The sequence below is a fragment of the Bactrocera neohumeralis genome, chromosome 2, assembly GCF_024586455.1.
Source record: "Bactrocera neohumeralis isolate Rockhampton chromosome 2, APGP_CSIRO_Bneo_wtdbg2-racon-allhic-juicebox.fasta_v2, whole genome shotgun sequence".
Taxonomy (NCBI): Eukaryota; Metazoa; Arthropoda; class Insecta; order Diptera; family Tephritidae; genus Bactrocera; species Bactrocera neohumeralis.
Genome location: NC_065919.1, coordinates 83,262,370 through 83,288,315, shown reverse-complemented (window position 1 = coordinate 83,288,315; position 25,946 = coordinate 83,262,370). Strand labels below are relative to the sequence as shown.

At 30.0% G+C, this 25,946-nt stretch overlaps 2 protein-coding genes across 3 annotated transcripts in view; one reads left to right on the top strand and one right to left on the bottom strand.

The window, feature by feature from the left end:
* Positions 1 to 8,402, bottom strand: part of LOC126759898 (protein toll) — a 34,693-nt gene extending 26,291 nt beyond the window's left edge. Inside the window, exon 1 of the mRNA XM_050475085.1 lies at positions 8,366 to 8,402. The gene's annotated coding sequence lies outside the window, so the exon portion shown is untranslated. The remainder of the gene's footprint in view (positions 1 to 8,365) is intronic.
* The window catches only part of LOC126759906 (cation-independent mannose-6-phosphate receptor), a 152,037-nt gene extending 126,601 nt beyond the window's left edge, over positions 1 to 25,436 (top strand). Inside the window, exons 15-17 of one of the 2 annotated variants that reach the window (XM_050475103.1) lie at positions 22,284 to 22,500; positions 22,691 to 22,843; positions 24,077 to 25,436. In XM_050475103.1, coding sequence (XP_050331060.1) covers positions 22,284 to 22,500; positions 22,691 to 22,843; positions 24,077 to 24,087 — 381 coding nt within the window. In that variant the 3' untranslated portion in view covers positions 24,088 to 25,436. The remainder of the gene's footprint in view (positions 1 to 22,283; positions 22,501 to 22,690; positions 22,844 to 24,076) is intronic. The other variant, XM_050475094.1, reaches the window with a different exon arrangement.
* The last annotated feature ends 510 nt before the right edge of the window (positions 25,437 to 25,946 follow it).

Here is a 25,946-nt window from a genome sequence, read left to right as displayed (position 1 = left end):
AAAGAGCATAATCTTATAATATATATTACAATAATGCAAATAAGTACGGCATGAAAATGAAAACTAACAATGAAGCTAAAATACTCCGCAATGATAAAGTAGCAATACAAAAAAAAAAAAACAAAAAAACAAAAAAAAACAGTTATAACGGCATATTAAAGTTTCGCAACATTTAAAACGCCAAGTAACTTTTGCGTAAGTGCATCACTTATACGCCGTGTTGCGCCGTTTAAGCTGCGTGTATATCAAAAAGTTTGCCAAAAGTTGGATGAAGCCATAAATTAATTTTTAGTGCGCACAACCCAACGCAACACACACACGCACGCAAGCAAGCGCGCGGCGGTGCAATAAATGTATGTGGCGCGTTTCGCAACTGTCTAAAGTAGCGTAATAAATGAAGTTTATGAATAAATTTCCAAGTGCAGCGAAGTGCGAGCGTTGTAGCAGCGTTTTACCGCTACACAATTTGCATATATTTGAACGACAGTATATAAAATACCGTTCATTTGGTTATGTAAAGGATGTGTGGCATGTGTATGCGCATATCAATAATGAAAAATTGCTAACACATGCATAAGACATACATATGCATGCATGCATTACACATACATACATAACACATACAGGTGCATACATACATACATAAATGTAAGTATCGGCACCACAGTCGAGAACGCGCTTAAAACTCATCGGCATATGTATTAGACGCCTGTTTCGCCTCTCTGTTTTCCGCAATGCCACAAATGCACCCATTCAAATTCATATATCCGCGTGGTGGCGTAATGTGGCAGCAATGCTTTTATTATGATTTTTTTCTCGGTTTTTAATAAAGCGTGTCAACAGCACGTGCAAAGCGCCACACCAACGGTAATTGCACAGCAAAAGAGGGAGCAACGACGCACGCCGCAAACAGCAACCCTACAATCAGTAAGCAACCAGGTGACAAGCAAATATGAATACCAAACGACAATGGCGCTGCAATGGCAATGCAATGCCTGCTGCAATATGCTGCCAGAAATGGTACGCCAGCAGCTGTGCTTGCCACTCTGCTGGCGTTCGTTCGCTAATAGTGCCCTCCTTTGAAATGTTGCTGCGTTGCGCTTGTTGCGCGTTGCACCGTTATGCCATTTCATTTTCATCCTTTTTTCGTGCACTTTTTTGCTGGTGCTTGTTGTTGCCATTATTCTTTACATTTGCGGTGCAATTATGGTTGCGAAAAATGCTATGTGGGTGTATGTGGAACTGTGTGAGTGTGTGTGTGGGTAGAGTTGCATTGCGAACTCATTTGTATGTGCATTTGTACACATATATATACTTTACATGCAAATATGCAGTTGAAAATTCTCTGTGAGCCTCAACTTGTTTTGGTGGATGTGGTGAGTTATCTGTATATGTTTGCTTGTGTGTTGAGATTTAGTTATGTATGTATATATAAAGTTTAGTTAAGTCAGTTTTCGTTGTCTTTTCATTTATTTAATAGAATATTGTCACTAATCAGTCATCGGAAGGAAATTAATTTGAAATGAAAATGATATTAATCGGACAAAGCATAATTGCAATGTGTAAATAATTAAGGCGTTATATACGTGCGTTCAAAAATTTTATACATGTATAGTTTAATTCTGCGAAGTTCTGAAATCATTCAAATTTGCTTGTTCATTATATATAACACTTATGTATGTATATATTGATCAGCTTCTCTAAATAATAATTCCAAAAATATCAATTCAGGTTTCGCTAAAAATATTCATTAAACAGCAATAATTTAAAATATGAATAAACCGAAAATAGAAGTATCTCTTTTCTTACGATTTTTCAAAAATTATTCAGATTTATCTTTTATTTTATATTTTTAAAAATTTTGTGAAACAACCGCTTATTGTTCCAAAAATATCAACTTAGCTTTCGCTAAAAATATATTTATTAAAGAGTAAAAATTTTAAATTTTAATAAACCGAAAATTAACGTATCTTTTTTCTTGAAATTCTTTAAAAATCTTTTAGATTTTTCTTTAAATTTATAATTTTTAAAGTTTGTAAAACAGCAGCTTATAGTTAAAAAAATATCACGTTAGGTTTTGCTAAAATATATTCATTAAGTAAAAGTAGTAACAAATTAAATTTTGAAAAAACCGAAAATAGAAGCATCTCTTTTCTTTCAATTTTTCAAAAATAACTCAATGTTTTCTTTAAATTTATATTTTTAAAAAAATTTTGAAACAACAGCTTATAGCTTCTTGTTGGCTTTAATATGAGAATTTGTGGTAAAGTAACGACTTTTGCACTTTTTTGAAGTAAATCCAGTGTGAAATATTTGACGCAACCACTTAATTTTGTACTAAAAAATTATAGTTTTTAACAAAAATATATTTTATTTCCTTATAAAATATAATATTCTTTATCTTATGGTGAACTCCTAGCAAACAGCAATAAATCTTTATATTTTGGCTTACTACTGACCGATTTTCAACAAATATCAGTTTTTTCGTGTCCTTATTGCTATCTATCGAATTAAATTTTGCGTTATAGCAGGCTAAAACTAGCTTTATTTAAGTGCTCAAAGCGGCAAAAACCCTTACATCGAGATCACTCATACGCAATGGCGGCCAGCTAAGTGAAATGCTGCCGCACAACACTCTGCATTTACAATAGAACTTAGAACACTTCACTGCCAGCAATTATGCACAACTTTTGAAAATGTATGAAATCAGTGAGTAAAAAAAGAGAAAAAAACCCTAAAACACAGGCGACCGCATAAAAGTGCGAAACATTGAAAGCCATTTAAAAGTTTTCCGTTATCACAACACAAGCATATCTCTCGATGTATCCCACATTCATATATTTGTGACAACAAGCCATTTGCTCGCTGTTGCTGTAGTCGGAGTTCATGCTGATCCGAAGCAAGTTGACGCCGCGTCGTCAGCAATGTGATAAATATTTGATAAGGTTAAAATTGTTTGCATACAGCAACTCATGCATACATATTGTTACGCAAAATACATGCATATATATATATATATTGTATATTTATGTATGCAGCAATAATTTTCAACGCCAACAGCGGAAGTTGATGAAAATTTCGGGTAACAAAAATGAAAGAAAGGAAGAAATAGAGAGAAAGTATGGGCAGCTGGAGCCAAGTATGAAGCAAGGAGGCTACGGAGCGCCGTTTGCTCTTGTCGAAGTGCAGATAAAGTTTGCTCACTGCTGCCTGCTGCAAGTTTTTGGGGTGGGGTGACATTGTCCATTGTCAATTGGCATATTCGGCAGCTAAAGCCAAGTAGAAGTTGCTTGGCTGCTGCGCCGCGCCTTTGAATATTAATCTGCTATTCATATGCATTTTAATAATTATTTTAAGTTTTATTTTTTTTATTTGTTATTGTTTTCTCAAAGTCTTTGTCTTGGCTTAATTGCTGGTGCAGTGCTCTGTATTCACTGCCTCGCACAGTTTTGTTTTATTCGCTGGTGAAAAGTGCAACAACCGCTTGTGCAGCCACTTAATAAACAAACGGTTTTCAGGCAACACAAACGTGCTGCGTTGACAATTAAATTTGCTGTTGTAAGAAGAAATCATGGAAGAAGCGAATTCGCAATTTTCACAAAATTCAATTAAAACTTGCTTGACAGTTGTCCAATATTGTTGTTTGTGTTTTTTTTTTCTGCTGGCTGTCAACGCTTGCTTTTGCTGTTGTCAGGTCGGTTTGTGCTTTTGGTAATCGTTGCTGTTGTGTTTGTGTATCTCGCTGCTGTTTGTTCAACCGAAATCTGCAGCTAGATTTCTTGTCGTTTGATTGTTGTTGTTGTTTTGTGTTGCTTAGCTGCTTGTCAGTGGCGTGCATAGTGCAAAAGCTCGCTAACTGTACTTTGAGTTTTGAAAAATAGCAATAGTTAATATTGTTAAGAAAGCAAGCAGCGCGTGTATTTGGTTAAATCAGCCTAAATGATTTTGCAAAAAGCGATAATGGAAAACTTTGCATAATTTTGGGTGTTATACAGTAACTAATTTTCTAAAATGTACTTCGCAATAAAATTTTTGTAATTTGAAACTAGTTTCCAATTAGTTATAAGGTAATTGGTTGCGCAACTAGTTATTACAGTATAGTTATTTGCAACTATTTTTATATTTTGTGTGATTTTACAGTTTATTATACCGATTTTTTCAACTATAGTTGTGTAATTTGAAACTAGTTTCTAATTAGTCATAAGATAAATGGTTGCAAAATTAGTTACTTTTAGTATAATTGTTGGCAACTATTTCTATATTTTGTAGATTTTACAGTTTATTATATTGAATTTTATAACTATAATTTTTGTACCTTTGAACTAGTTTGCAACTAGTTATAAGGTAAGTGGTTACCTAACTAGTTACTTTCGGTGTAGCCATAAGAAACTATTTTTATATTTTGTTGCTTTTAAAATTTGTAATACCACTTTTTATCTCTATGGCACCCCATCGTTGCCTAACGCCACTGTGTTGTCTCGTTGAATTACCCCTTTTTTCATTTTTGGACGTTGGTTTTTGCTAACTTTCCTACAATTCTGCTACTTCAGCTGTTTTAATTGTTTTCCCACTGTTATTTGCTTAAGCAATTGTCTTTCAAATGTCGGCTGCAGCCAGCCATTGCAGCAGCAACAGCAACGCCAGCAACAAACAAACGCGTGCGTGCAAAGCAGTTGGCAGTTGAACGAACGATTTCGAATTTTCTCAAACAAATTTTCATTGTTTTCGGTAGGCAGACATTCACATATTGTTGTTTGTGTTTGCGTTCATGTATATGTGTGTGGTGGTGTGGGCCTAGTGTCACCAATGTTACATGCTATGTGAACTGCCACTTTCTGTGGGCTTTGACTTTGCATTGTCGTTACTTTCCAACACTTTTATGCGCGCCTTGACGTCGTCTCCCTCTCCGTGCTCTTCCTCGTCGCCTTCGTTGCCGTTGCTGGCCAGCCGCTGCTGCTACTTGTTGTGTAATTTCATTTAGGCGAACGATTGCAAATTGAAATTTATGATTTAATTCAATTATGAAAATTTTGTCAGCAAGAGTGTTGGCGTAGTTGAGAGAGAGCGAGAGCGCAATAACTGAGCGAAAGGCTGTGAAAATGGCAGATGTCGGCGCTTAAAGGCTAGACGGGCTTGGCAGAGCCTAAAATAGCCGCTTGGGAGGCAAAAGTTCTTAACACAAAATTGGAGCTGACTTTGTGTTTCTTCATTTGTTTGTGTGTGTGTGTTCGAAGCTGTAGGCTGGCCTAGTAATTTGTTTTTGTTTCAGGCGTTTGTTTGGTTATTGCTGCAGCCTTTGAAAGTTTAGCGCTGTTTTGCAACACTTTGCTGTTAAATTTTTAAACGAATTTAATTATAGCAACAAAATTTAAGAATTTATTGACTTTCGTGTTTAATGTTTCACTACTTGCCACATTGCAGGTGTTACTAATTGTGTGCGTTATGGACTGAAAGTTTTGTATTTTAAGTTTTAGACTTCAAATGACACGAAATGGAAAATTTATATAAAGTATTGCATATATTTAGTTTTATTTTTAATTATTTATAAATATTTTATTTTTATGTTTTTTTTTTAATTTTATCTATAGCATATTTTTCTTTCAAAATCTTCTTTTAAATGTTTTAGAATTAAAATAATAATTTTTTTTAATTTTTTTATATTACTTATATCAACATATTTTTGTTAATTATTTTTACTAATTAATTTATAATTTTTAGTTTTAAGTTTTTTAAATAGTTTTTTTTTTTTACTTTTAAATTTATTTTTATATATTTTCAATATTTTTGAATTATTTTTTGTTTTAATTGTTTTAAAATTTGTTTAATAAGCAGATATTAAATATGTTTTTGTTTGGCTTTAGCTATTTATTTTTTTTAATATTTTTTTAATTTTTTAACTGTTGGTTATTGTGTTAATGTTTTTTTTATTAAGAAGATATTTACATATATATTATTTTTTTTTGTATTTATTTACTTTTTTTTTTATTTTTTTATAATTGTTTTAATTTGTTGTACATTTTTTTGACATTATTTTCAGCATTTTTGGTTTTCAATATCCTTTTGAAAGTTTTCTTAAAATATACTTTTTTATATTATTTTTAGTTTTTAGTTTTTAATTTTTTATTAAATTTTTAAAATTATTTTTGTGTTTTTTAATCGGTTTTTTGTTTTTTTTTATTACATTGGCATTGACATTGATATAATTTATTCTAGTTAGTTTGTATAACAACTTTTTTTAAATGTTATATTATTATTAATTATAATTTATTTCAACTATTTTATATTTCTGTTGATATTATTTTCAATATTTTTTTATTTATTTTTGGTTGTCTTTGTTTAATTTTTTTTAAATATAGTTTAATGTGTGTTTTTTTAGTTTTTTATTTTTTTATATTTTTTGTTTTTTTTATAATTGTTAAAATTATTTTTTATACTTTTTAATTTATTTTGATATTTTTTGCAAAATATTTTTAATTATTTAATTTATTGCATTATAGTGTTTTATGTATTTTTAAATAAAAGGACATTTGTACAATATGTATATTACTATATTTTTTGACTTCGACATAATTATTATTTTTTGTTTGTTTATTTTTACTATTATTTTTTATTGTTTTCAATATTTTCAGTTTTGTTAAACAACATTTTTTCAATTTATAATAATATTTTATATATATGTATATACATATATATATATATATATATATATTTTTTTTTTATATTAAAACATTTTTAAAATTTTTTTCCAAATATTTTTCTCTGCTGAATGTGAATTTTATTAGTTTAAGTGCCGTAAAGTTAATTTCGCGCACCCGACATTTGCAATACTTTAATACCATAACCCTAAGAAATAATGCTCTGCATGTATTTGTGCAACATATCCGACATTATCCAGTTCAGCTCGCTATGGCGAGTCAAAGTCTGCTGCCATTTCTTGGCTTAACCATAATGGATGCTCATTTCATATACCCCACACGCACGCGTGTTGCATGTAATGTAATGCATTTTGTATGCTGCAACGCGAATGCCGGAAGGATAGCAGATACAAAAGCCGTTATGCCTTTATTTTCTAAAAATACACACATACACGCGCACAGAAAATAAGAAGAAATATGAAGAGCACAATATGAGCAATACCGTAGTTCCGCAACGCCATTTCTTGGCTAAAAATTCAGCGTGCCACACACGCCTGCAACAATGTGCATTTATATGCTCAACAGCATGCAACCCTATATTCATGCAACAACTGTGGAGGGGGCTGCAGCCTTGGTTACAGCGTCACTCACACTTCTATGCAGCACTACGCGGCATACAGAAAAACGTACTCAGCGCTCGTTGCAGTTTTGCGCATTTTGCTTGCAACACAATGAGAAAATATCAGCAAATGCACAAACGCGCGTGCCACGTGAGGTGTTCAGCCACTGCGTGGTGTTTTGGTGTGCGGCGTGTGGCATGTGGCATGTTGCTTATGAGCTCGAATTATCCAGTTCCTCGTTGTGCAATGACAATGAAAGTGCAACGACAACAACAACGCCAACAAAGCTCAACTTGTGCAGTATATATGAAGACTTTCACAGGGTGTTCGTGTGTGTGGCAACGTCTGTATGGTGTTGTAAACTTTTATTGCTTGCAAGTCTGCACTCGCGTTTTACTTTACACCGTTATAACGGGTGCTAGGGTTATAGATATATATTTACATATACATACATAAGTCCTTACACACACATCTATATGTACTATATCTGAGTCTGTATGCGTAAATGCAGTGTGTGCTCACACTCAAATGGCTGCCCGTGCGCCATACATTTTTACTTACGTAAGTAATTTAAGTTTGTGTTAAGTATCCATAACTGCAATTCTACAATGTTTGGTCATAATTTAATTAAGCAACTTGTTTACGTGAAATTTTATGAGGCCAACCAGTGGTGAGCTGCTGTGTTGTTGTGTGGCGGCAAGTGCATGTGCGTGCGCGGGAATCGGTGTTGTGTGTTGCCACAACGCTTAATTGTTATTTTATGACAGTCACCGTAGTTGCCACATAAAAGTAGCCGTTTTTGCTTGAGTGTTTAATTTGAAGTTATTAAAAAGTGCATTTGAGCGCGTTAAGTGTAGTAGTTGCTTTCGTTTAACTCACACAGTGCAAAAGTAATTTTCATAACTCAACGAAATCGATTAAATGTGGTTTTATGGGACATGTTGTTGCAAGTGGTGGGCAATAAAGTCATATTTGTTTGGAAGAGAAGGGGCATTCATAAAAAATTTTGAAAGAGAAAGAGGTAAACTGTGCATGCATAAATGAAATTGACCTTGAAAGTTAAAATAATTAAGTTTTTTAAAGCAGTTGTGTTCTAAAACATAAACTTACCAATATGCAAGCAGATGTGCAAACAAATGCCATAAAGTTGGTACATACCTTTTTTAATCTGAAAAAAAGAAAAGAAACAAAATCAGTGTTATTATCATTTGAAAAAAAAAAAAATAATAATATTAAAAAAAATTTAGAAAAAAATTAGTCTTAAATTTTTTTTTTATAATTTTTTTATAAATATAAATTTTATAAATTTTTTTTGTAACAAATTTATTTTTATAAATTTTTCAAAATACAAGTATTTCTTAATAAAATTATTTTAGTAATATTTTTTAATAGTTATAAAAAATATTCAGAGTAAATTTATATATTTGAAATAAATTTATTTTGAACTTTATGTTTGATTATATTTTATTACTATTTTAACTTTTAAAATATATTTTTATATATAATTAATTAACTTCATCATTTCCTTTTTTGCATTTTTAATATTTTTATGTTATAGTTTGTACTTTATATATTTAAAAAATATATTTTTTGCTATATTTTAATCATTATTTAATTTTTTTTTAATTTTGTTTCGTAGTTTTTTACTTAAATAAGTTAAGTAACTTATTACTTAGCTACTTTTATAAAAAAAAATGTTTATTTAATTTTAATATAAATTTTTTTCTCGTAGATTTTAACGTAATTAATTAAATTAAATTTATAAATTAACTATTTTTATAAAAAAAAATATATTTAATTTTTATTTAATTTTTTCTAGTTTGTTACTTAAATAAATAAATAGTTATTACCTTTTTTATAGAACAAAAATTAATTTAAATTAAAATTAATTAATGAAATTTTATGTGTTTGTGCAAATTAATCGACAGTAAATAAGTAAATAAATTTAACATTTTACTATTTTTTATAGAACTAAAATTAATTTAATTTTTAATTTTTGTTAATTAATTATTTTTATATGTTTGTGTAACATATCCGTCATACAATTTTTTTTTTCGTAGGTTTTAACGTTTTAATTTTTTTTTATTAAAAAAATAATTTAAAAATTTTAATTTAAGTTATTTATCTCAATAAATAAATAAATTTAATAGTTAACTATTTTTATAAGAAATAATAATTATATTTCAATTAAGAAAATGAAATATTTTAATTTAAATTTTTATTCGTAGATTTTTACTTTAATAAATTTATTAGTAACTATTTTGATAAGAAAAAAATTAATTTAAATTTTGCTAATAAATTAGATCTATTTTATTTTTGTTTTATTTTTTTATTTGTTGTTATTTTTATACATTTTGTTATGTTTCTAATTTTACATATTTTTAAAATATATTTTTCGCTAATTACTCAATAATTTTTTATTTAGTGTTATTGTTTAACTTTTTCTCATTTTCTATATTTAAATTTTTTCCTATTTTTGAATTAATTAAATTAATTAATTAATTAATTTTAATTTTTTAATGCATTCCTTATTTCTATTTTTTTTCTTTTATATTATTTTATTATTATAATATTAAATTATACATATATATTTTTATATATTTAAAAAAAATATTTTTCGTTAATTACTTGAATTATTTTTGCATTAAAATATATTTTTTTATTATTGTTTAATTTTTTTCGTAGTTTTTAACATTATTAAATAATTAATTTATTAGTTAATCATTTTTATAGAATAATAATTAATATAATTTTTTTAATTAATTAATTAAATTTTATTTTTGTTTTAATTTCTTTTATGTGTTTTTATTTTTTTTATTGTTTTCTTCTATATTTAATATTTGTAATTTTATTACATTATTGAATTACAAAAAATATAAATAATTTTTAAACGATTATTTTAAGTTTGGTGGCAACTCTTGAAAATAACATTTGTAATTCACAGCATTGACACAAAAATCGTAATAAAAAAAACACAAAAAACATTTTTGAAATCAGCTTTATCTAAACGACTAGTTTCGGGACTAGTTACTTTGTGTTCAGTTTTCATAGAACAGTTTTAAAAAGCTGTAGTTGGTTATCGATTACTATATCCAGTTGCACTAAATACATATAGCGCATATATGTATGCATTGCATATTGCCACAATGTGGCCAATAATAAGATTTAAGAATGCTTACATAAATATGGGTATATACATACATATATGTAATATATTATACATATATATGTATATAATAGATATATTTTACCTAAAATTTAAATTTATCATTTTCTAACTGCTTTCCTTCTTTAATACTGAATTTTGTGCACTTGCCACACCTACACACCACTTCATGCTTCATAGCATGTATATCCTTCGACCGTTCGATTGCAGACTCTCACGCCCCTACCGACAGCTACCGCGCCACACTGGCTTCCACATAATAACACCTGGCCGGCAGCATCATAATGGAACTGCACTTTTTGCAAATGGTTTTGCTTTTTTGTTTTTGTCTTTTGCTGACTCGCTTCGCCTGCCAACCAGCAGCTTTCAAGTGTACACTTGTGCATATGTGTGGATTTGTGTGTGTGCGTGTAATAGCAAGCAAGTGAGCAGCATTAAAGGTCCTTGCCTTTTTGCTGTTCTCTGCTGCACGTGTAAGTGTAAGTTTGATTACAGCGGCGTCTCTTAGAATACTAAACACACACGCTCATAAACACACACACAAACTTAGAGGCATATGTGACTCTGATGTTGTTGTTGTAGCGCATATGCTCATATGTTAGGCGAGGTGTGTATGACTAGATGGGCGTCGCAATTTGTGCCATCGGTAATTTGAAAGGCGTTCAAGCTGCTGCTTGCTCTTTTTTCCAACAAACGCACACAAACACAAACACAAATCGACAAGGTGTAATATAAAAGCGCACACATATATACATACAAGTACATACAAACTTTTGAAAGCACTTGAGTGTACACTCATAGCGTGTTGCAAGTTGTTCCGCAAAACACACCCACACCCAAACACACACACACCAACACACTCTCAGGCACACTTTCCGTAAATGTGGTTGTAAAAAACCATGCGGACCGCCATACAATTACACGCTCACAGAGAGGAAAAAAAACGCTTGCATGCACTTAGGCAGCATTAAAGAGTTTCGTGCAATTTGTGTTTAGCAAATTTTTCGTTGCGAAATTTTCTTTCTATAATGAAAGACTCTGTGGTGGCAAGCAAAATGCATTCACGTTACGTATACGCCCCGCACCCAGCCGAGTTTGGCGCTGAAGTGCACTTCTGTTGCTTGCATTGCCAAGCTGAGCAGGCGCAAAAATAAAGCAATTGCAATGGCAAAGTGTAAAAAAATGTTGCAACTCATTCATTCAAGTTTTGCTCGTGCAAAAAAGGGCTAAAAATTGGAGAAAACATTGCAAAAAAATCGCACTTAAGCATAAAGCGGCGTTTAAGCAAGTTAATTAAACAAAAGTTTCTTTTAATTAGTGTCCTTAAGGTGGAGCGGCAACATTTTGTGCGCCTTTCATTTGCAATTTGTAATTTTTCTTCATATACTCATTCGTGTTTTTGTGTAATTTTTGCCGGTTTGTAGTGCTTTTGCCCTCTAAGACACCTTCGCCAGCGTTTGAGGTGTTTACCGAGTGCCAGTAAATGAAAAAAACGTAGCGGTATACTAACTGTTTATGTCTGGGTTGGCTGCTAAGTGCTTCCTGTGCGCTGCGGCATGTGCGGCAGGCTGGCAAATCGCTTATGTTTGCAGCTGTCTGGCAGCTGACATGAAAGCGACGTTGATGCCTTTACCTTTTTAATCGCTAGGCAGACGCTGGAAATGTGTTTTTCTTGTTGGCTACATAATTTTCGTATTATAAGCTCTGCCTGCGGTGAATTTCGGGGTGCTTCTATTTAAAGTGCTTCAACTTTTTCGATTATGTGCACTTTTAGTGAGTAAAGCTACTTGGTTTTGTAGTATTTTAGTATTTTTTTGGTATGTGTGTGTCTTCTGTATTTGGTTAACGTTTTGCAGTGGAGTGTGCACATGTGTATAACCACAATTATATCCGCGGGATTTTTAATTTATTTTTAATAATTTCTGCAATTCGTGTTTTCGTAGCAATGTTGTTGGTTAATTGTATAACAACCACCGCATACTTGCATAACATTAAATTATCAGCTTTTGTGGTATCGACATTATGTACACAGGCACATTTTTTGTGTGTGAATGTTTTAAATATATAATTTAAATTTTTATTTTATTTTTTTTTTTTAATTTATAAAAAAAGGAATTATGCATTTTGTTATTTTTCTGTGTTGTGGTCTCAAATACGTCCACTTTTATATTAAAATTGCTAATTTTATGCGTGTTTCGAATGATTTTGCGTTCTGTTATTGTTTTCTCAGTGCAAAATATTAAAATTAGCAAATTTGTAGAATTACAATAGTAACAAATATTAATAATGAATACCGCATTATTGCCTATATTTATCACCTAAACTTGTTTATATTGGAAACAGTTTTTTTTTCAAAATAAAATTGCTTAAATTTTGGTCTCAATCAAAAATCTGAATCAATATCGAACAAGCTAAATTGTAACCTGCAATGTTGGCCATACTATCGCATATATAGTAACATATCATTAGGCGCATTTTTAAATGTTACCCACAAGCTTTAGCGAATTCATGCACCTGTTTTATTACCAGTAAGTTTCGTATGTATTTTTTAGTTTTTTACATTAACATTTTATAATGCATGTAGCACTGATTAAATTCCCATCAATCTTGCTTATATTAGAAACATAATCTGTTTTATATTAGACACATTTTTTTTGTAATAAAATTGCTTGAATTTTTGCCCCAATCAAATGTATAGTCAATAAAGTATACTGAAGTTGTGAAAAAACTAAGTTTTTGCCTGTATTGTTGGCACGTATACTAATATATTGCCTACTATTAGGCGCATAAATAAATATTGCGGACAGGCACCAAGTTTTAGCGATGTTACATACCTCTTTTACTACCAGAAAAGTCTTCGACTAAGTTTTGTATGCATTTTTTTATTAAATGCCCATAACTATTGTGTCTATAAATATATTCGTCCGTTTTTTTATTTTAAAAGCTTTTTTTTAACAAAAAAGTGTACAACAGTTGTATTAAAAGTATTGCCCAACTGTAGCTAGAACATATTCGCACATTTTTTTGGCAATTGGTGGATTCCATGCCAAAAGCACGGCGCTGGATTGGCGGTCAAGCATAAATCAAGCCAATTTATTTAACCCTTTTCTGATGTAAATTCCAGTAAGGATATTTCTTATTGACTGTAACAAATGATAATCAGAAGGAACAAGTTTTGACCTATTTGAACGGGTAAAGCAGAATTTCATAACCACTGTTCTCCGAATGGTTTTCAAACGGCCATTCAATATGAAGTCGACGTTGTTATAATGGAAAGTTATATATATTAATAAATATATATATAAATAGCCTCGTGTAAAGTCGCGCACTCTGCTAAATTTGGTGAAGAGTTTTCGGTAGAGTTACGCATTAATGAGTTCTCTCATTTTTCGTATTTCTAATACCACCAAATACCAAATACATTACCTTGGCGTCATGGAGATTCAGCTTTGCCGTTTATTTGGTTGTTTAAACAGGTTTCACATACGATTTTATGCACTTAGGTTTATCGTCGTAGAACCAGCTTTCATCACCTGCCAGAGTCTGATGCCACAACTTCTACTTTTTGTGGCGTTCAAGCGGCATTTCTGTCATACAAAACCGTCTTTCAATGCCTTATGGCTTCTATTCACTTCATCTAGCTAGGATTCCTTCATTTCTATGAGCGTCTTTCAATGCCATAATGCTTCTATATTGCTATTTACAAATCTTCTGTGAAAATTTACGGATCTAAACTTGGTATTCTGTTATTTCCACGAATTATTTTAATACTTTATTAAAAATCTGTACATCATCGCTATTAAAATAACGTGAAAATACATTTCTAGGCAATAGTATATGCGTACATAGCCGCAACGCCCTTCTTTTTCACTCATTATTAACTAATTTGCATATTTAAATACATTGCGCGCACACTCACACACACACGTAATGCATATTTTACACAAAATTGTGAACTTATTGAATTAGTCTTTAATTGCGATCTTTATTAAGTACAAATTCAAGTGAAATGCAATTGCGAAGGCACGTGATGTCTCTCCCAAGAGACAGCCACATATACAAACATTAGCTGTAAGCAAAGCTGAGTGAAAGAAAAAAGTCCAGTACATATGTTTACATGCCTGGCATTACAGCGCATTTACATGTGAAGCAAATTTCCTGTCATTGCATGTTAATTTAATTCAATTTAGATGAAAATTATATGCTGCCAAACGTGTGCGTGCATGTGTGGGAGCAAAGCAGGCGGCGTGCATTGCCAGCAAAGCAAATATGTATATTATATGCATCAACTATTTACATATGTACAGTTATGTAGCATGCACGCCAGCGCTGCGCAGCTACACATGTCAACGGCTCGGAGATGTCACTTGCTACATTTCCGGTGCAACTATAGACGCTATTTTAGCAGCCACAAATTTACTAATATTAATGCACACAGACGCACACATATACATGCAATGCGGCATGCTACATAATGCGCTTGCAGTTGCATAATAATTTGCTTTGCTGCTTTCTTGCTTATATGTAATATATACACATGTGTATTGGTGCGCTTGTGTTGTGTAAAAAGTTGCCTGCATGTTGTAGTTGTTTGTTGTAGCGCTTTTATAAGCTTTGCCGTCTGTCGCATGCTGTAATTACAATAATCATAATAATTCTGCAATTTGTAATTACCACAGTATTGTTTGTTGCATGAATGCTTCATTTGTCTAATGCAACAACTGCAAATCTACACATACAAATGCAAATATGCAAATATGTGTGCGTGTGTTCAAGTTGCTTATTGCTTTAATTAAAGTTTTAGCGTTTAGCAATTGGAAAAGTTGCTTGCTTTACATTTTACCTGAGTTGTATAAAACGTTTTTGCGCCTTAAGTTAGGCAATAATATAAAGTTTTTGCTTATGTTTCTATGTTCTGTTCTTATTTTGTGTTCAACTTTATTGATTATTTAATGTTTGCGGCTGTTCCTCATAACAGAATTGCATAATAATACATAATAGTTAAAATTTGCGCCTTGAGATAGGCCACAATAATTATTTTTTTGTTTATATTGCTATCTTTTGATAAAATTTTATGTTTAATATTATTTGTTGTTATTTCATACCGTCGTAGTTATAAAAAAAAGTAAATAAATAAAAAAATAAAAAATTTAAAAAATAAATATAAAAAAAATTATTTTTATGTTATTTAAATTAAAAGGAAAAATATATAAATATAAATTTCTTGCTTCGAAATCAAGTCTAAGCTTAACACTTTATATAAAATTATTAGTGAGAAAGAGTGTATGTATGTATGTTGAAGAAACTACTGATTCGCGCCTTGTGATAGGCTTTAATATGATTTTTTTGGTGAGTAAGTCCGCATATAACACACTATTGCCCAGTAAACTCATATGTACATATGCATTTCTCGGTTTGGTTAATTCATAAACCTCAAATAACAGTTATAAGACGATTTGAAATGGCCATTATGGCGGCAATATGCAGCAGTCACCAAATAAATTGTAATTGCAAGTCAAATAATAATGCATACAACCTAATGCGCAAACATACAAACATAAATATGGTAAATCTATGTGTGTACCGTTCTACACGTAGACATGCGCTTGCCTTTGTCTTGCTGCTGAAGAGCATATACATATGTATATACAAGTCTATATAAACCTATATGTATTTACAAAACGTTGAGCTTCAAGTGCTTGCCGGCGCATATACTACTCACCTACAGCAACAACAACTACAACAGTGTTTGCCATATCTCTATTTGTCGCAAGTACTTTGCTGTGTGGTCATTTTCCTTGCTGCAATTTAGTTCATTCAATGCGGAAGGTGTTAAGCAACCACAAAAGGCCATTGTGTGCGCCAGCTATTGTCACTAACAATGCATTCTCAGGATTTTCAATATGCACTCAAAAACAACAACATTGTTGGAGGTTGCGCTGAGTATCTATACAATAGTGGGCGGCAGGAAAGTATGAGCATTGAGTTGCATTTAAATGCGATTTTTGCGCTTATTATTACATGCTTGCCAATTAGAGATACAAATCAGTGATTTCCGAGTAATGTTATAATTATTTATTTATATAATATTACAAGGCAGACCACAGTGTTTTTTTTATCGTGAATGCAAAGCAGAAGAGAGGAAAGCAATTAAATTAAAGGTTTTTAAATTTGAAACCTTTTCATATGGAAATTGCAAAGTTAGTAAAAAAAGATACAAAAATATTTTTTGAAATTTTTATTATTTACAAAAACAAAAAAAAAATAAAAAATAATTTAGAAAACCATTAAATGAACGTTTTTTTTTTAAATAAAAAATTAATTAAGAAAAATATTTTTCTACATTAATTTATTTTGTTTTTGTAAATAATAAAGGTTCAAAAAAATATTTTTAGATTTATTTTTCCCAAATGTTTTTTTTTGTTTTTGTAAATAACCAAAAAATGTTTTTGGATTCTTTTATCATTAAAAGAAAGTAAAAAACAATTCGAAGACTAGTTTTTAGTAACCCTTTTTATTTCAAAAAACGAAAAATTGTAAAAAAAACAAAAATATTAAATATAAAAATTAAAAAAAAATATTTTTTTAACTTATTTTAAAAAAAAAAAAAAAATCATGAAAACTTCATAAATATTAAAAAAATAAAAACTAAATAATAAAAATTTTAAAAACTTTTATAAAACAAATTAAATTAAAAAAATAATTCAAATACTATATTTAATTAACTTTTTTATTACAAAAAACTAAAAACAATGAAAGTAAATTAAAAAAAATTAAGTGAAAATATCTGAAAAAAAAAATTATTATCCGTTATTGCGAACAAAAATGAAAAACAAAAAACACAATAAATAATAGGTATATAAAAACAATATATAAAAAAAATAAAAAATTCACACAAAAAAAGTTTATAATATTTATGAAAAACAAAAAAAAAAGATAAAAAAAATATAAAGTTATTCATAAAAATATTTTTTATTAACTTTTATTACTTAAAAACAATATATTTAAAAAAAAATAAAAAAACAATATTAAAAAAAATATAAGAAAATATCTGAAAAAATAAGTTTATTAACCTTTATTAAAAAAAACAGAATACACTATTCAAAAATAAGTTATAAAAAATTAAAACCAAACAAAAAATTTTTATAAATAAAAAATTAAAAATTTAAAAATTATTATTTTTATTGAATGGAAAAACAAAATTTCTTAAAAAAATATATTAAAAAGAATTTTAAAATAAAATAAAAAACTTAAAAGGAAAATATTTAAAAAAAATTATTTTATTAACTTTTATTGAAAAAAAAAACACAAAAACTACAATTAAAAAAAATTATGAAAAATAAAAACTAAACAAAAAAGTTATTTCCTAACTTTTATGAAAATAAAAGAAAAATAAAAAATTTTGATTACTTAAAAAAAATTAAAATTATTTTAACATATACATATTTTATTAATTTTAAACACCAAAATAATAATTTTTGAAAAAAAAATTAAAATTAATTCAAAAAGTATATTTTAGTAATTTTTATTAAAAAAAAAATATAATAACAAAAATAAAAAACGAAGGATAAGTTCACATAGAATCTTTATAGAAGATAGCGTCCAAATATTAAAAAAATTAAACTGAAACCGCTTTTAAGAAATAAAAAAATTTAATACCCGCCACCATTGCGAAAACCACGCTGCAGCACTTAAGTGATTTTAACTGCGCACATTTTAGTGCAAACCAAATGTATTTAGCAGGCATAAAGGTATGTCACCTTTTATTATGCCAATTCCGTTTAAGCGCCTAAAAATATGTTAGCGCTTTGATAGCTTCGCTAAAACGCGTATAATTTTTTATCGACTTCAAAAGAGATGAACTGAAAAAGAGCAAAAAAAATCGAGCAGATTCTTTCACACTTCGCCATGCCACAGCCGAGAGCGCGCCTAAAAGCTGACTTCTATTGCACATATTTGAATGCGCTGCCACGCACATTTATTGTCAACTCCAGTGCGCTAAGCGTCTTCGCGGGTGTCTTGATTGACGCAATCGCTAAAAAGCAGCGCAATAAATTTTATTAGCTTCGAACTTTATGCGTGTGGTGGCAGACGCAATGAGACGCTGAAATGTCGAACACAAAAACAAATATAAATTTATATGCATGCAATGCAATAAAAAAGCGAATAAAGGAACGCGCATGAAAACGCTAATAAAATTGCGCCGCGACTAAAAGTGTGCGAGAACGAAATTCGCCGCAACAAAATATAATAAAAAATAAAAGCGAAAACAAAAGAAATAAATGTGTGACACATGAAAGCGCAAAAAGTTGAATTATATGCATATATTAATTTTATACGTTTGTATTGTGCGTTTTTGTTTGTGTAATTGAATTTGTTGTTGGCGCACACTTAACCCGCTTCGATTTAAATTTCCATTTACAATTTCAATTGTAATTTCAATTTCAATTTCAGTTTCAGTTTCGAGTGTGCGTCAAGTGTTTGATATTGTTATTGTGCATTACGCTCCTGAAAGTATGCTAAAGTGGAACAAGTAGAACGACTTTTTGCTATAATTCCACCCTGTTGCGGTTGCATTGTTTGGCATTACATAACTAAGTGTAGCTGTTGCTGTTGTTTTGTACTTTTTGTTGTTGTTATATTTGTATTTGTTTATTGGTATTACACTTGCATGCAAATTATTCAAGTGCGCGTCCTTCAAAGCCTCTAGAAGCAGGGCGCCCCTGTATTTGGTTGCTGTTATTTTGAGTTCAGGGTTAACGGTGCTTTGTATTGCTGTGTCCATAGTACAGCGCCTGTTTAATGAATTTCAATGCAAGTTTTTGTGGCGCTGATTGCTTTTGCGCTCAGTTGTATAGTGAAAAAAATAAAAATTGTTTGCTTGCTGGATTTTACTAAAGATAATTAAATTTAAAATTTGTAGTTGAAGTGAAAAAGTATGTGAGGTTATGTTTTTCAGCTGAACTGTTGTATAATGATTGACACAAATTAAGTTTTCTGACTAAAGATAATGAAAATGTATAAATATTCATAATGATGCAAATATGATTACCGTGCTAGCTGTCTAACGGTTTTATGGTAAAAAGAAAAATTTATTCATTTTACAAAAAAATATTGGGTGGTCGAAAAAGTCTTTTCGTATTTTGTCAATAGATGTCGTTGCAGTCGTATATCTCCAGTGCTACCAATCACATTGTGTCATGCCATATAATGTTAGAAAGGTGAGATTTTAGGCTTCATTTAACCAAAAAAAAATTAATTAAATTCGGCAAAGTTGGAGAAAAGTTACAGCTGTTCAGAAATTAGGGAAGGTAATGAAGAAGGAATTCGCTGTATTTTAAAATTTTTGTTTAAAAAAGGGTAGAATGCCACGCAAGCCAGCAATAAAATTTGTGAAGTTTACGAAGCCGATGCTGTACCAATTCATGTAGCACAACAATGGTTCGCTCGCTTCCGTTCTGGAAATTTCGATTTACTCTGATGGAATAATGTCGCCAGCGGAAAAATGGCAAAAAGTGGTCCACCAAAATGGTACATGTTTGTTTAGTTATTTATTGTAAAGAAAAAAACATAAATTGAAGTTTGATTAGAAATACGAAAAGACTTTTTCGACTACCCAATATTTCATATAAACTTATTTATATGGGGAAAATTTTGTTTTAAATATTAAATTAATTTTAGTAAAACTGTCTTTACTGAAATTTACCATTTATTTCAAAAACTCAAAATAATGCCTTGAAAATGTACTGTAATATACTGTTAAATATCAGCACTTGAATATGTGTAACCCACATTATCTTTATCTTTATCTTTATCTTTATCTTTATCTTTATCTTTTGTCTTTATCTTTATCTTTATCTTTATCTTTATCTTTATCTTTATCTTTATCTTTATCTTTATCTTTATCTTTATCTTTATCTTTATCTTTATCTTTATCTTTATCTTTATCTTTATCTTTATCTTTATCTTTATCTTTATCTTTATCTTTATCTTTATCTTTATCTTTATCTTTATCTTTATCTTTATCTTTATCTTTATCTTTATCTTTATCTTTATCTTTATCTTTATCTTTATCTTTATCTTTATCTTTATCTTTATCTTTATCTTTATCTTTATCTTTATCTTTATCTTTATCTTTATCTTTTTCTTTATCTTTATCTTTATCTTTATCTTTTCTTTATCTTTATCTTTGTCTTTATCTTTATCTTTATCTATATCTTTATCTTTATTTATATCTATTTCTATGTCTTCATCTTCATCTTTATCTTTGTCTTTCTCTTTACCTTATCATTGTCTTTATCGTTTTCATAATTTTTTTATTACATCTTTCTATTCTCTCTCTCTTTTATTCCTACTGCTAAAAATGTAATATTATTGCTTTTACTTTTACTTTTATCTAAAATTTTGACGCCACTTACTTTCAATTTAACTTAATTTGACGACTTCTCTTTGACAACCACTTCTTCATTTAATTTCTTCTCTATATTTATTATGCTCTTGTCTTGTTTTGCTGTTTCGTTTGTTTCTTTTTATGCGCTCTTAGTTTTATTTTCGCGTCACCTTCTTTTATTGCTACTATTTACCTTACTTTCCGTCAACTTTTAAGTAGTCTACCTGCAGGCGCACGCACACTTTAAATATGCCGCATAAAAACGGTTATTACTCAACAATTTCTGAAACTTTAACTTGTCGGCAGTGAGCCATGGTTGCACCGAGCGCGGCGCAGTGAAGTGGCAATGCAACGCGAGTGCAACTAATGTTGTCAAGACATTCAGCGCCGCAGCACCGGATGCATATTCATTCATGCCATCTTGCGTTCTTGAGGTTGTCATGCACTTCAGCCGCCTGCCGCCTTCCATTCCACCTTACCATTAAGCGCAAGTTGCCTTGCATTTTTAGTTTGCTATTTTTTCAGTTTATTTTTTATTTTCTTTTTAGAACATTATCACATTTTACTATCTGCGCTGTCGTATTAGCTTTTTACAAGGTGGAAAATTGTCTAGTTTCCCTCCCCTAATTCCTTTCTGACTGCTTGTTTGTCTGTCTACGCATCCGCGCGAGCTGGAGAGCCGGCTTCCTTGTGCGCTTTCTTCAATTTATTTTTTATTTTTTCTACACATACATACACATACCGGCAAATGTATAAGCGCGCGTCTGCATTTGCAGCGCGTAGAGCAAGTGGCAACTGTCTCTGCAACCCTAACAACAACAAGACAGCGGCAGATCTCCAGCGACTTGGCAGGCATTTACATTTATCCGCAGCAATTTGAAAATGGGTTTTTATTTAAGTTTACTGTTGCTGCCGCTTCGCTGACTGCCGCGCTGCCACATGGCTGGTGGCTGGCTGCCACTATGTGCGCGCGTTTGGCGTGGGCGGCGCTGGTGCGGCGGTGTGACGCGAGTCACGCGCTGGAACATTAATGTTCACTTAAGCAAATTGCACACACAGCTACTTGCCACACTTACAACTACATGCGCACGCATGTAAAACTTTATTTGTGCAGCATCTTCGCACTGCCGTGTAAGATGCACAAGCACAGACAGCAAAAACAACAACAGCAAATAACAAGCAACATGCGCATTCACTAAGTGTGAATAAGCTTGTTAATTTTTGCTTGCAACAAAATAATCTCGTCACACACACACACGCAAGCACACAAATATATTCGCAGTTCGCTACTTGCAACGCGACCGTTACGTATCAACCAGCGTTTACTTTGCTAAATGGCAAAAAAGTTTTACACTCAACTGTACTTATTGAAACATTTTGCGCATTTTTTTCCATTTTTCCATTTTACTTCCGCAATATTCGCTAATTTTTAACCTATTTCTCTGCCTTTCTTTGCGCTGTGTCTTTTGCAGGCGGGCAAGGAATGCAACTTGGTCGTGCACCAGAGCACGCCGGATATCTGCAAATTCCTCAGTCGAGCGGTGCCGCCGGCGGCGCAGGACTCGGCCGTTAGCACCACAATTGCAACACCAACAACTACAACAACGACAAAGAGCAGCACAGCAGCACCAGCAGGCGGCGTAGATAATGGCGGCGCACATCCTGCCGAGCAAACTGGCTCCATTGGTGGTAAATTAACTTTGTTGCACACGGCCATAAGCTTTTTCGTTTATTTTTACATTTTTTTGTTATTCTTATACCGTTACTGCTACTTATAAATCTATTTTACCACACTAAATTTTACATTTTATAATTTTCCAATTTCTCAACCATCTTTCTTCTGGGTCGCGCTGCGCTCGTGTGTACCTCGGCAATACAGCTATATTGGCCGCCATACTATCGCTGACTTGCTTCGTCGCTTGCCTTGGCGTGTTTGCCTTTTCGCCGGAGCGCCGGAACAGCGTGAGGCGCTTGTTTAGACGCACTACATCGGCGGTGCGTTACTCGCGGGTAAGTTTTGTAGGAAGGGAAGGCAAGTATTTTAGCTGGTTTAATTTAAATTGTTTTGCTTTAATTTGGTTTTAGGTAATTTTGATTAAATTTTAAATTTGATTTGATTTTAATTTTAATTTCATAGTTTTCATTAACAGTGATTTAACTTTAATTTTTAATTTTGATTTTAATTATAATTTTAATACTAATTTAAATTGTTTTCTTTTAATTTTAATTATATTTTCAATTTTGATTTTTTTTATAGATTTACATTTTTTTTTAAATTAATATTAATTTTTATTTTAATTTAATTTTGGTTTTAAATTTAATTGAAGGTACTTTTTTTTATTTTTATACTGGTTTTATTTATATTTGTAATTTTAATTTAATGGTTTACATTAACTTTGATTTTATTTTAATTTTGATTTTAATTCTATGTTATATTTTAATTTTTATGTCCAAATAATTTTTACTAAAATTAAAATTAAAATCAAAATAAAAAATTTTATTTTAATTTTAATTTTATTTTAATTTTAATTTCAGTTTTAATTTAAATTTAAATTTTAAATTCCATTTTTATTTTTATTTCAGTTTTAATATTAATTTTTCTTTAGGCTGTAATTTTAGTTTTAATAATTAATTAATTAATATGCTTTAAATTGTTTTTTTTAATTTTAATTATGTTATTAATCAATTATTATTAATTTTAATTATTTTATCAATTTTGATTCTTAATTCATTTTAATTTTTGGTTTTGATTTTAAGTTTAATATTTTGTTTTTTTTTTGTTAAATTTTGTCATTAATTCTTTTTTATTTAAAGTTTGATTTTAAATTCAGAATAATAAAAAAATAAAAATTTATAATTAAAAAAATTAAATTAATTAAAAATTAATAAAGAAATTAAAAAAAAATTAAAAAAAAAAAATTAAAAATAAAATTAAAGATACAATTTATTGTATGGTAATTAAAAATAAATTTTTATTAAAATTAAAGTTAATAAAAAAAAATAAAAATAAATTTTTAGTTAAATTAAAGTTAATAAAAATAAATTTTATTTAATATTTTTTTTAATTTAAATTTTTTATTGTTTTTTGTTATTGTGAAATTAAAATCAACCTAATTTTTTTATTAATTTTATTTAATAAATTTAATTTTAAATTTAATTTTTTTGTTATTCATCTTGATTGCAAATATAATTTTAATTTGAATTGAAATTCTTATTTTGAAATTGAAAGCATCCATCAGCTAATAAAATTTTATCTGCTCTACAGGTTCAATCTAATGAGGAAGCGAACCTGTTGCTCGAGACAAATGGCGAATTTACGGACAGTGATGATGAACTACTGCTCTAGAGCAAATGCGAAACACTACTTAACTACAACAAGGATTTCAGAAAACTCACTACAATATTGTACACTGTGAACAAACACGAAAACTATTTTTAATAACAACAAATAATAATCTTTTATGTATTTTAAAAAAGCTTAACAAAATTATTGTACTGAGAACGTTATGAGCTGAAAATCTGAAATATTCAATGCGAGCTTCTTTTTGCCACATAAGCCTCAAACCTGAAACAAGAATTGAAGATAATTCAACAAAGAAAGTCTAAAAAACACCAAAGAGGAAATATAAAAAAAAAACAAAATTAATAAAAAATATGAAAAAATAAATATATACATATGTATATAACAAAAAATATATATATATAAACAAAACGGAAAAATAAATACTTAATTATATAAATAAAAGCTGAAAATACAAAATAAGAATAATCAGCGATTCTAAATCAGATCGAAGAGAATATATTATATTATATGTATTATTGTATGAGCGAAATTTTTAAGCATTTTTTAAACTTATAGTGTATTACACACACACATACGAAAACGAAATATTTTGAAAACAAACTTGTATAAGTGTTTGTGAACTGTGAATGTGCAGCTTGGAATGTTAAGAATTGGAGATCTCTTTTGTGTATAAATCATAAACGTAAAAAAATACCTTTTAAATTATAAATGTGCGAGTGTAAGCATACCTTTATATGTATGTTATGAAAAGTAAAATGGAGTTAGAGGCAAGAAAGAAACTAAAACTATATTTTTTCAAGAGTTGCAAGCGTATGCCATTGCATTTTATCATAAGTATTTCGATAAAAAAGATATTATATAAAAGACATACAATATTGTAAGCGCATTATGGCATACATGCTTCGTATAAACGTATGTATGTATGCAGTGAAGCTATGCGCTTAGGCTTCTGCAAGTACCACTGAAGTTTTTGCGACCTAAAGATCTACATCAACACCTTGATATATTACACATATACACACATATACCTAATTACATATTGCAGCTTTAATTGTGATTGCAACGCACACACATACATACATACATACTTACATTTACATAGCTATATTAATGCGTGTTGCCACCTTTTAGTCAACTTTTGTAATGCTTAAACACTACAACTATGTACGTGTGTTTGAGCACAAATTTATTCCTATTTATCTCTTAAATAATATTCGATATTTCTGTATTTATCGCCACTATGTACTTAATTACAAATATGAATTCAAACTAAGCTCTCATTTGATTGAAATATGAATAAAGTTCTAAGCGTATATATGAATGTGAGTTGTGTAATTACTTTTGGTATGGTAAAGAAGCAGTATATATGCTTTTATATATCTATATATAGACATAATATGACCTTATATATGCTACGAGCCACTACCATCTTCAAAATGCCACGTACGCATATATTTCTAACCTCACTTTTGCATATATTTAGCACTAAATTTATTTTTTCATTCCTCTGAGCTAGTGATTCCGCAAACTCCAAAAACACATTTTCCACGAAAAATTTTTGATTTAAATTCACCTGCCACAAAATTGCCAGCCATAAAAATATATGCGGTAATACGCAATAATCAAATTTAAATACACACACGCACACACTCCCAACTGCTTAGGCGAATCTGTCTGCCTTTTGTGAAATTTTGCTGACTCAGTTTGTGGCGGCAAGCGATTTGAGTGACAATAAAATTACGCAAAATTCTGAGCACGTACAGACTATGCCAATCATATTAGAGGCGCGAAGCCGCATTCTTGCATACTAATGCACGCACAGACATTAACC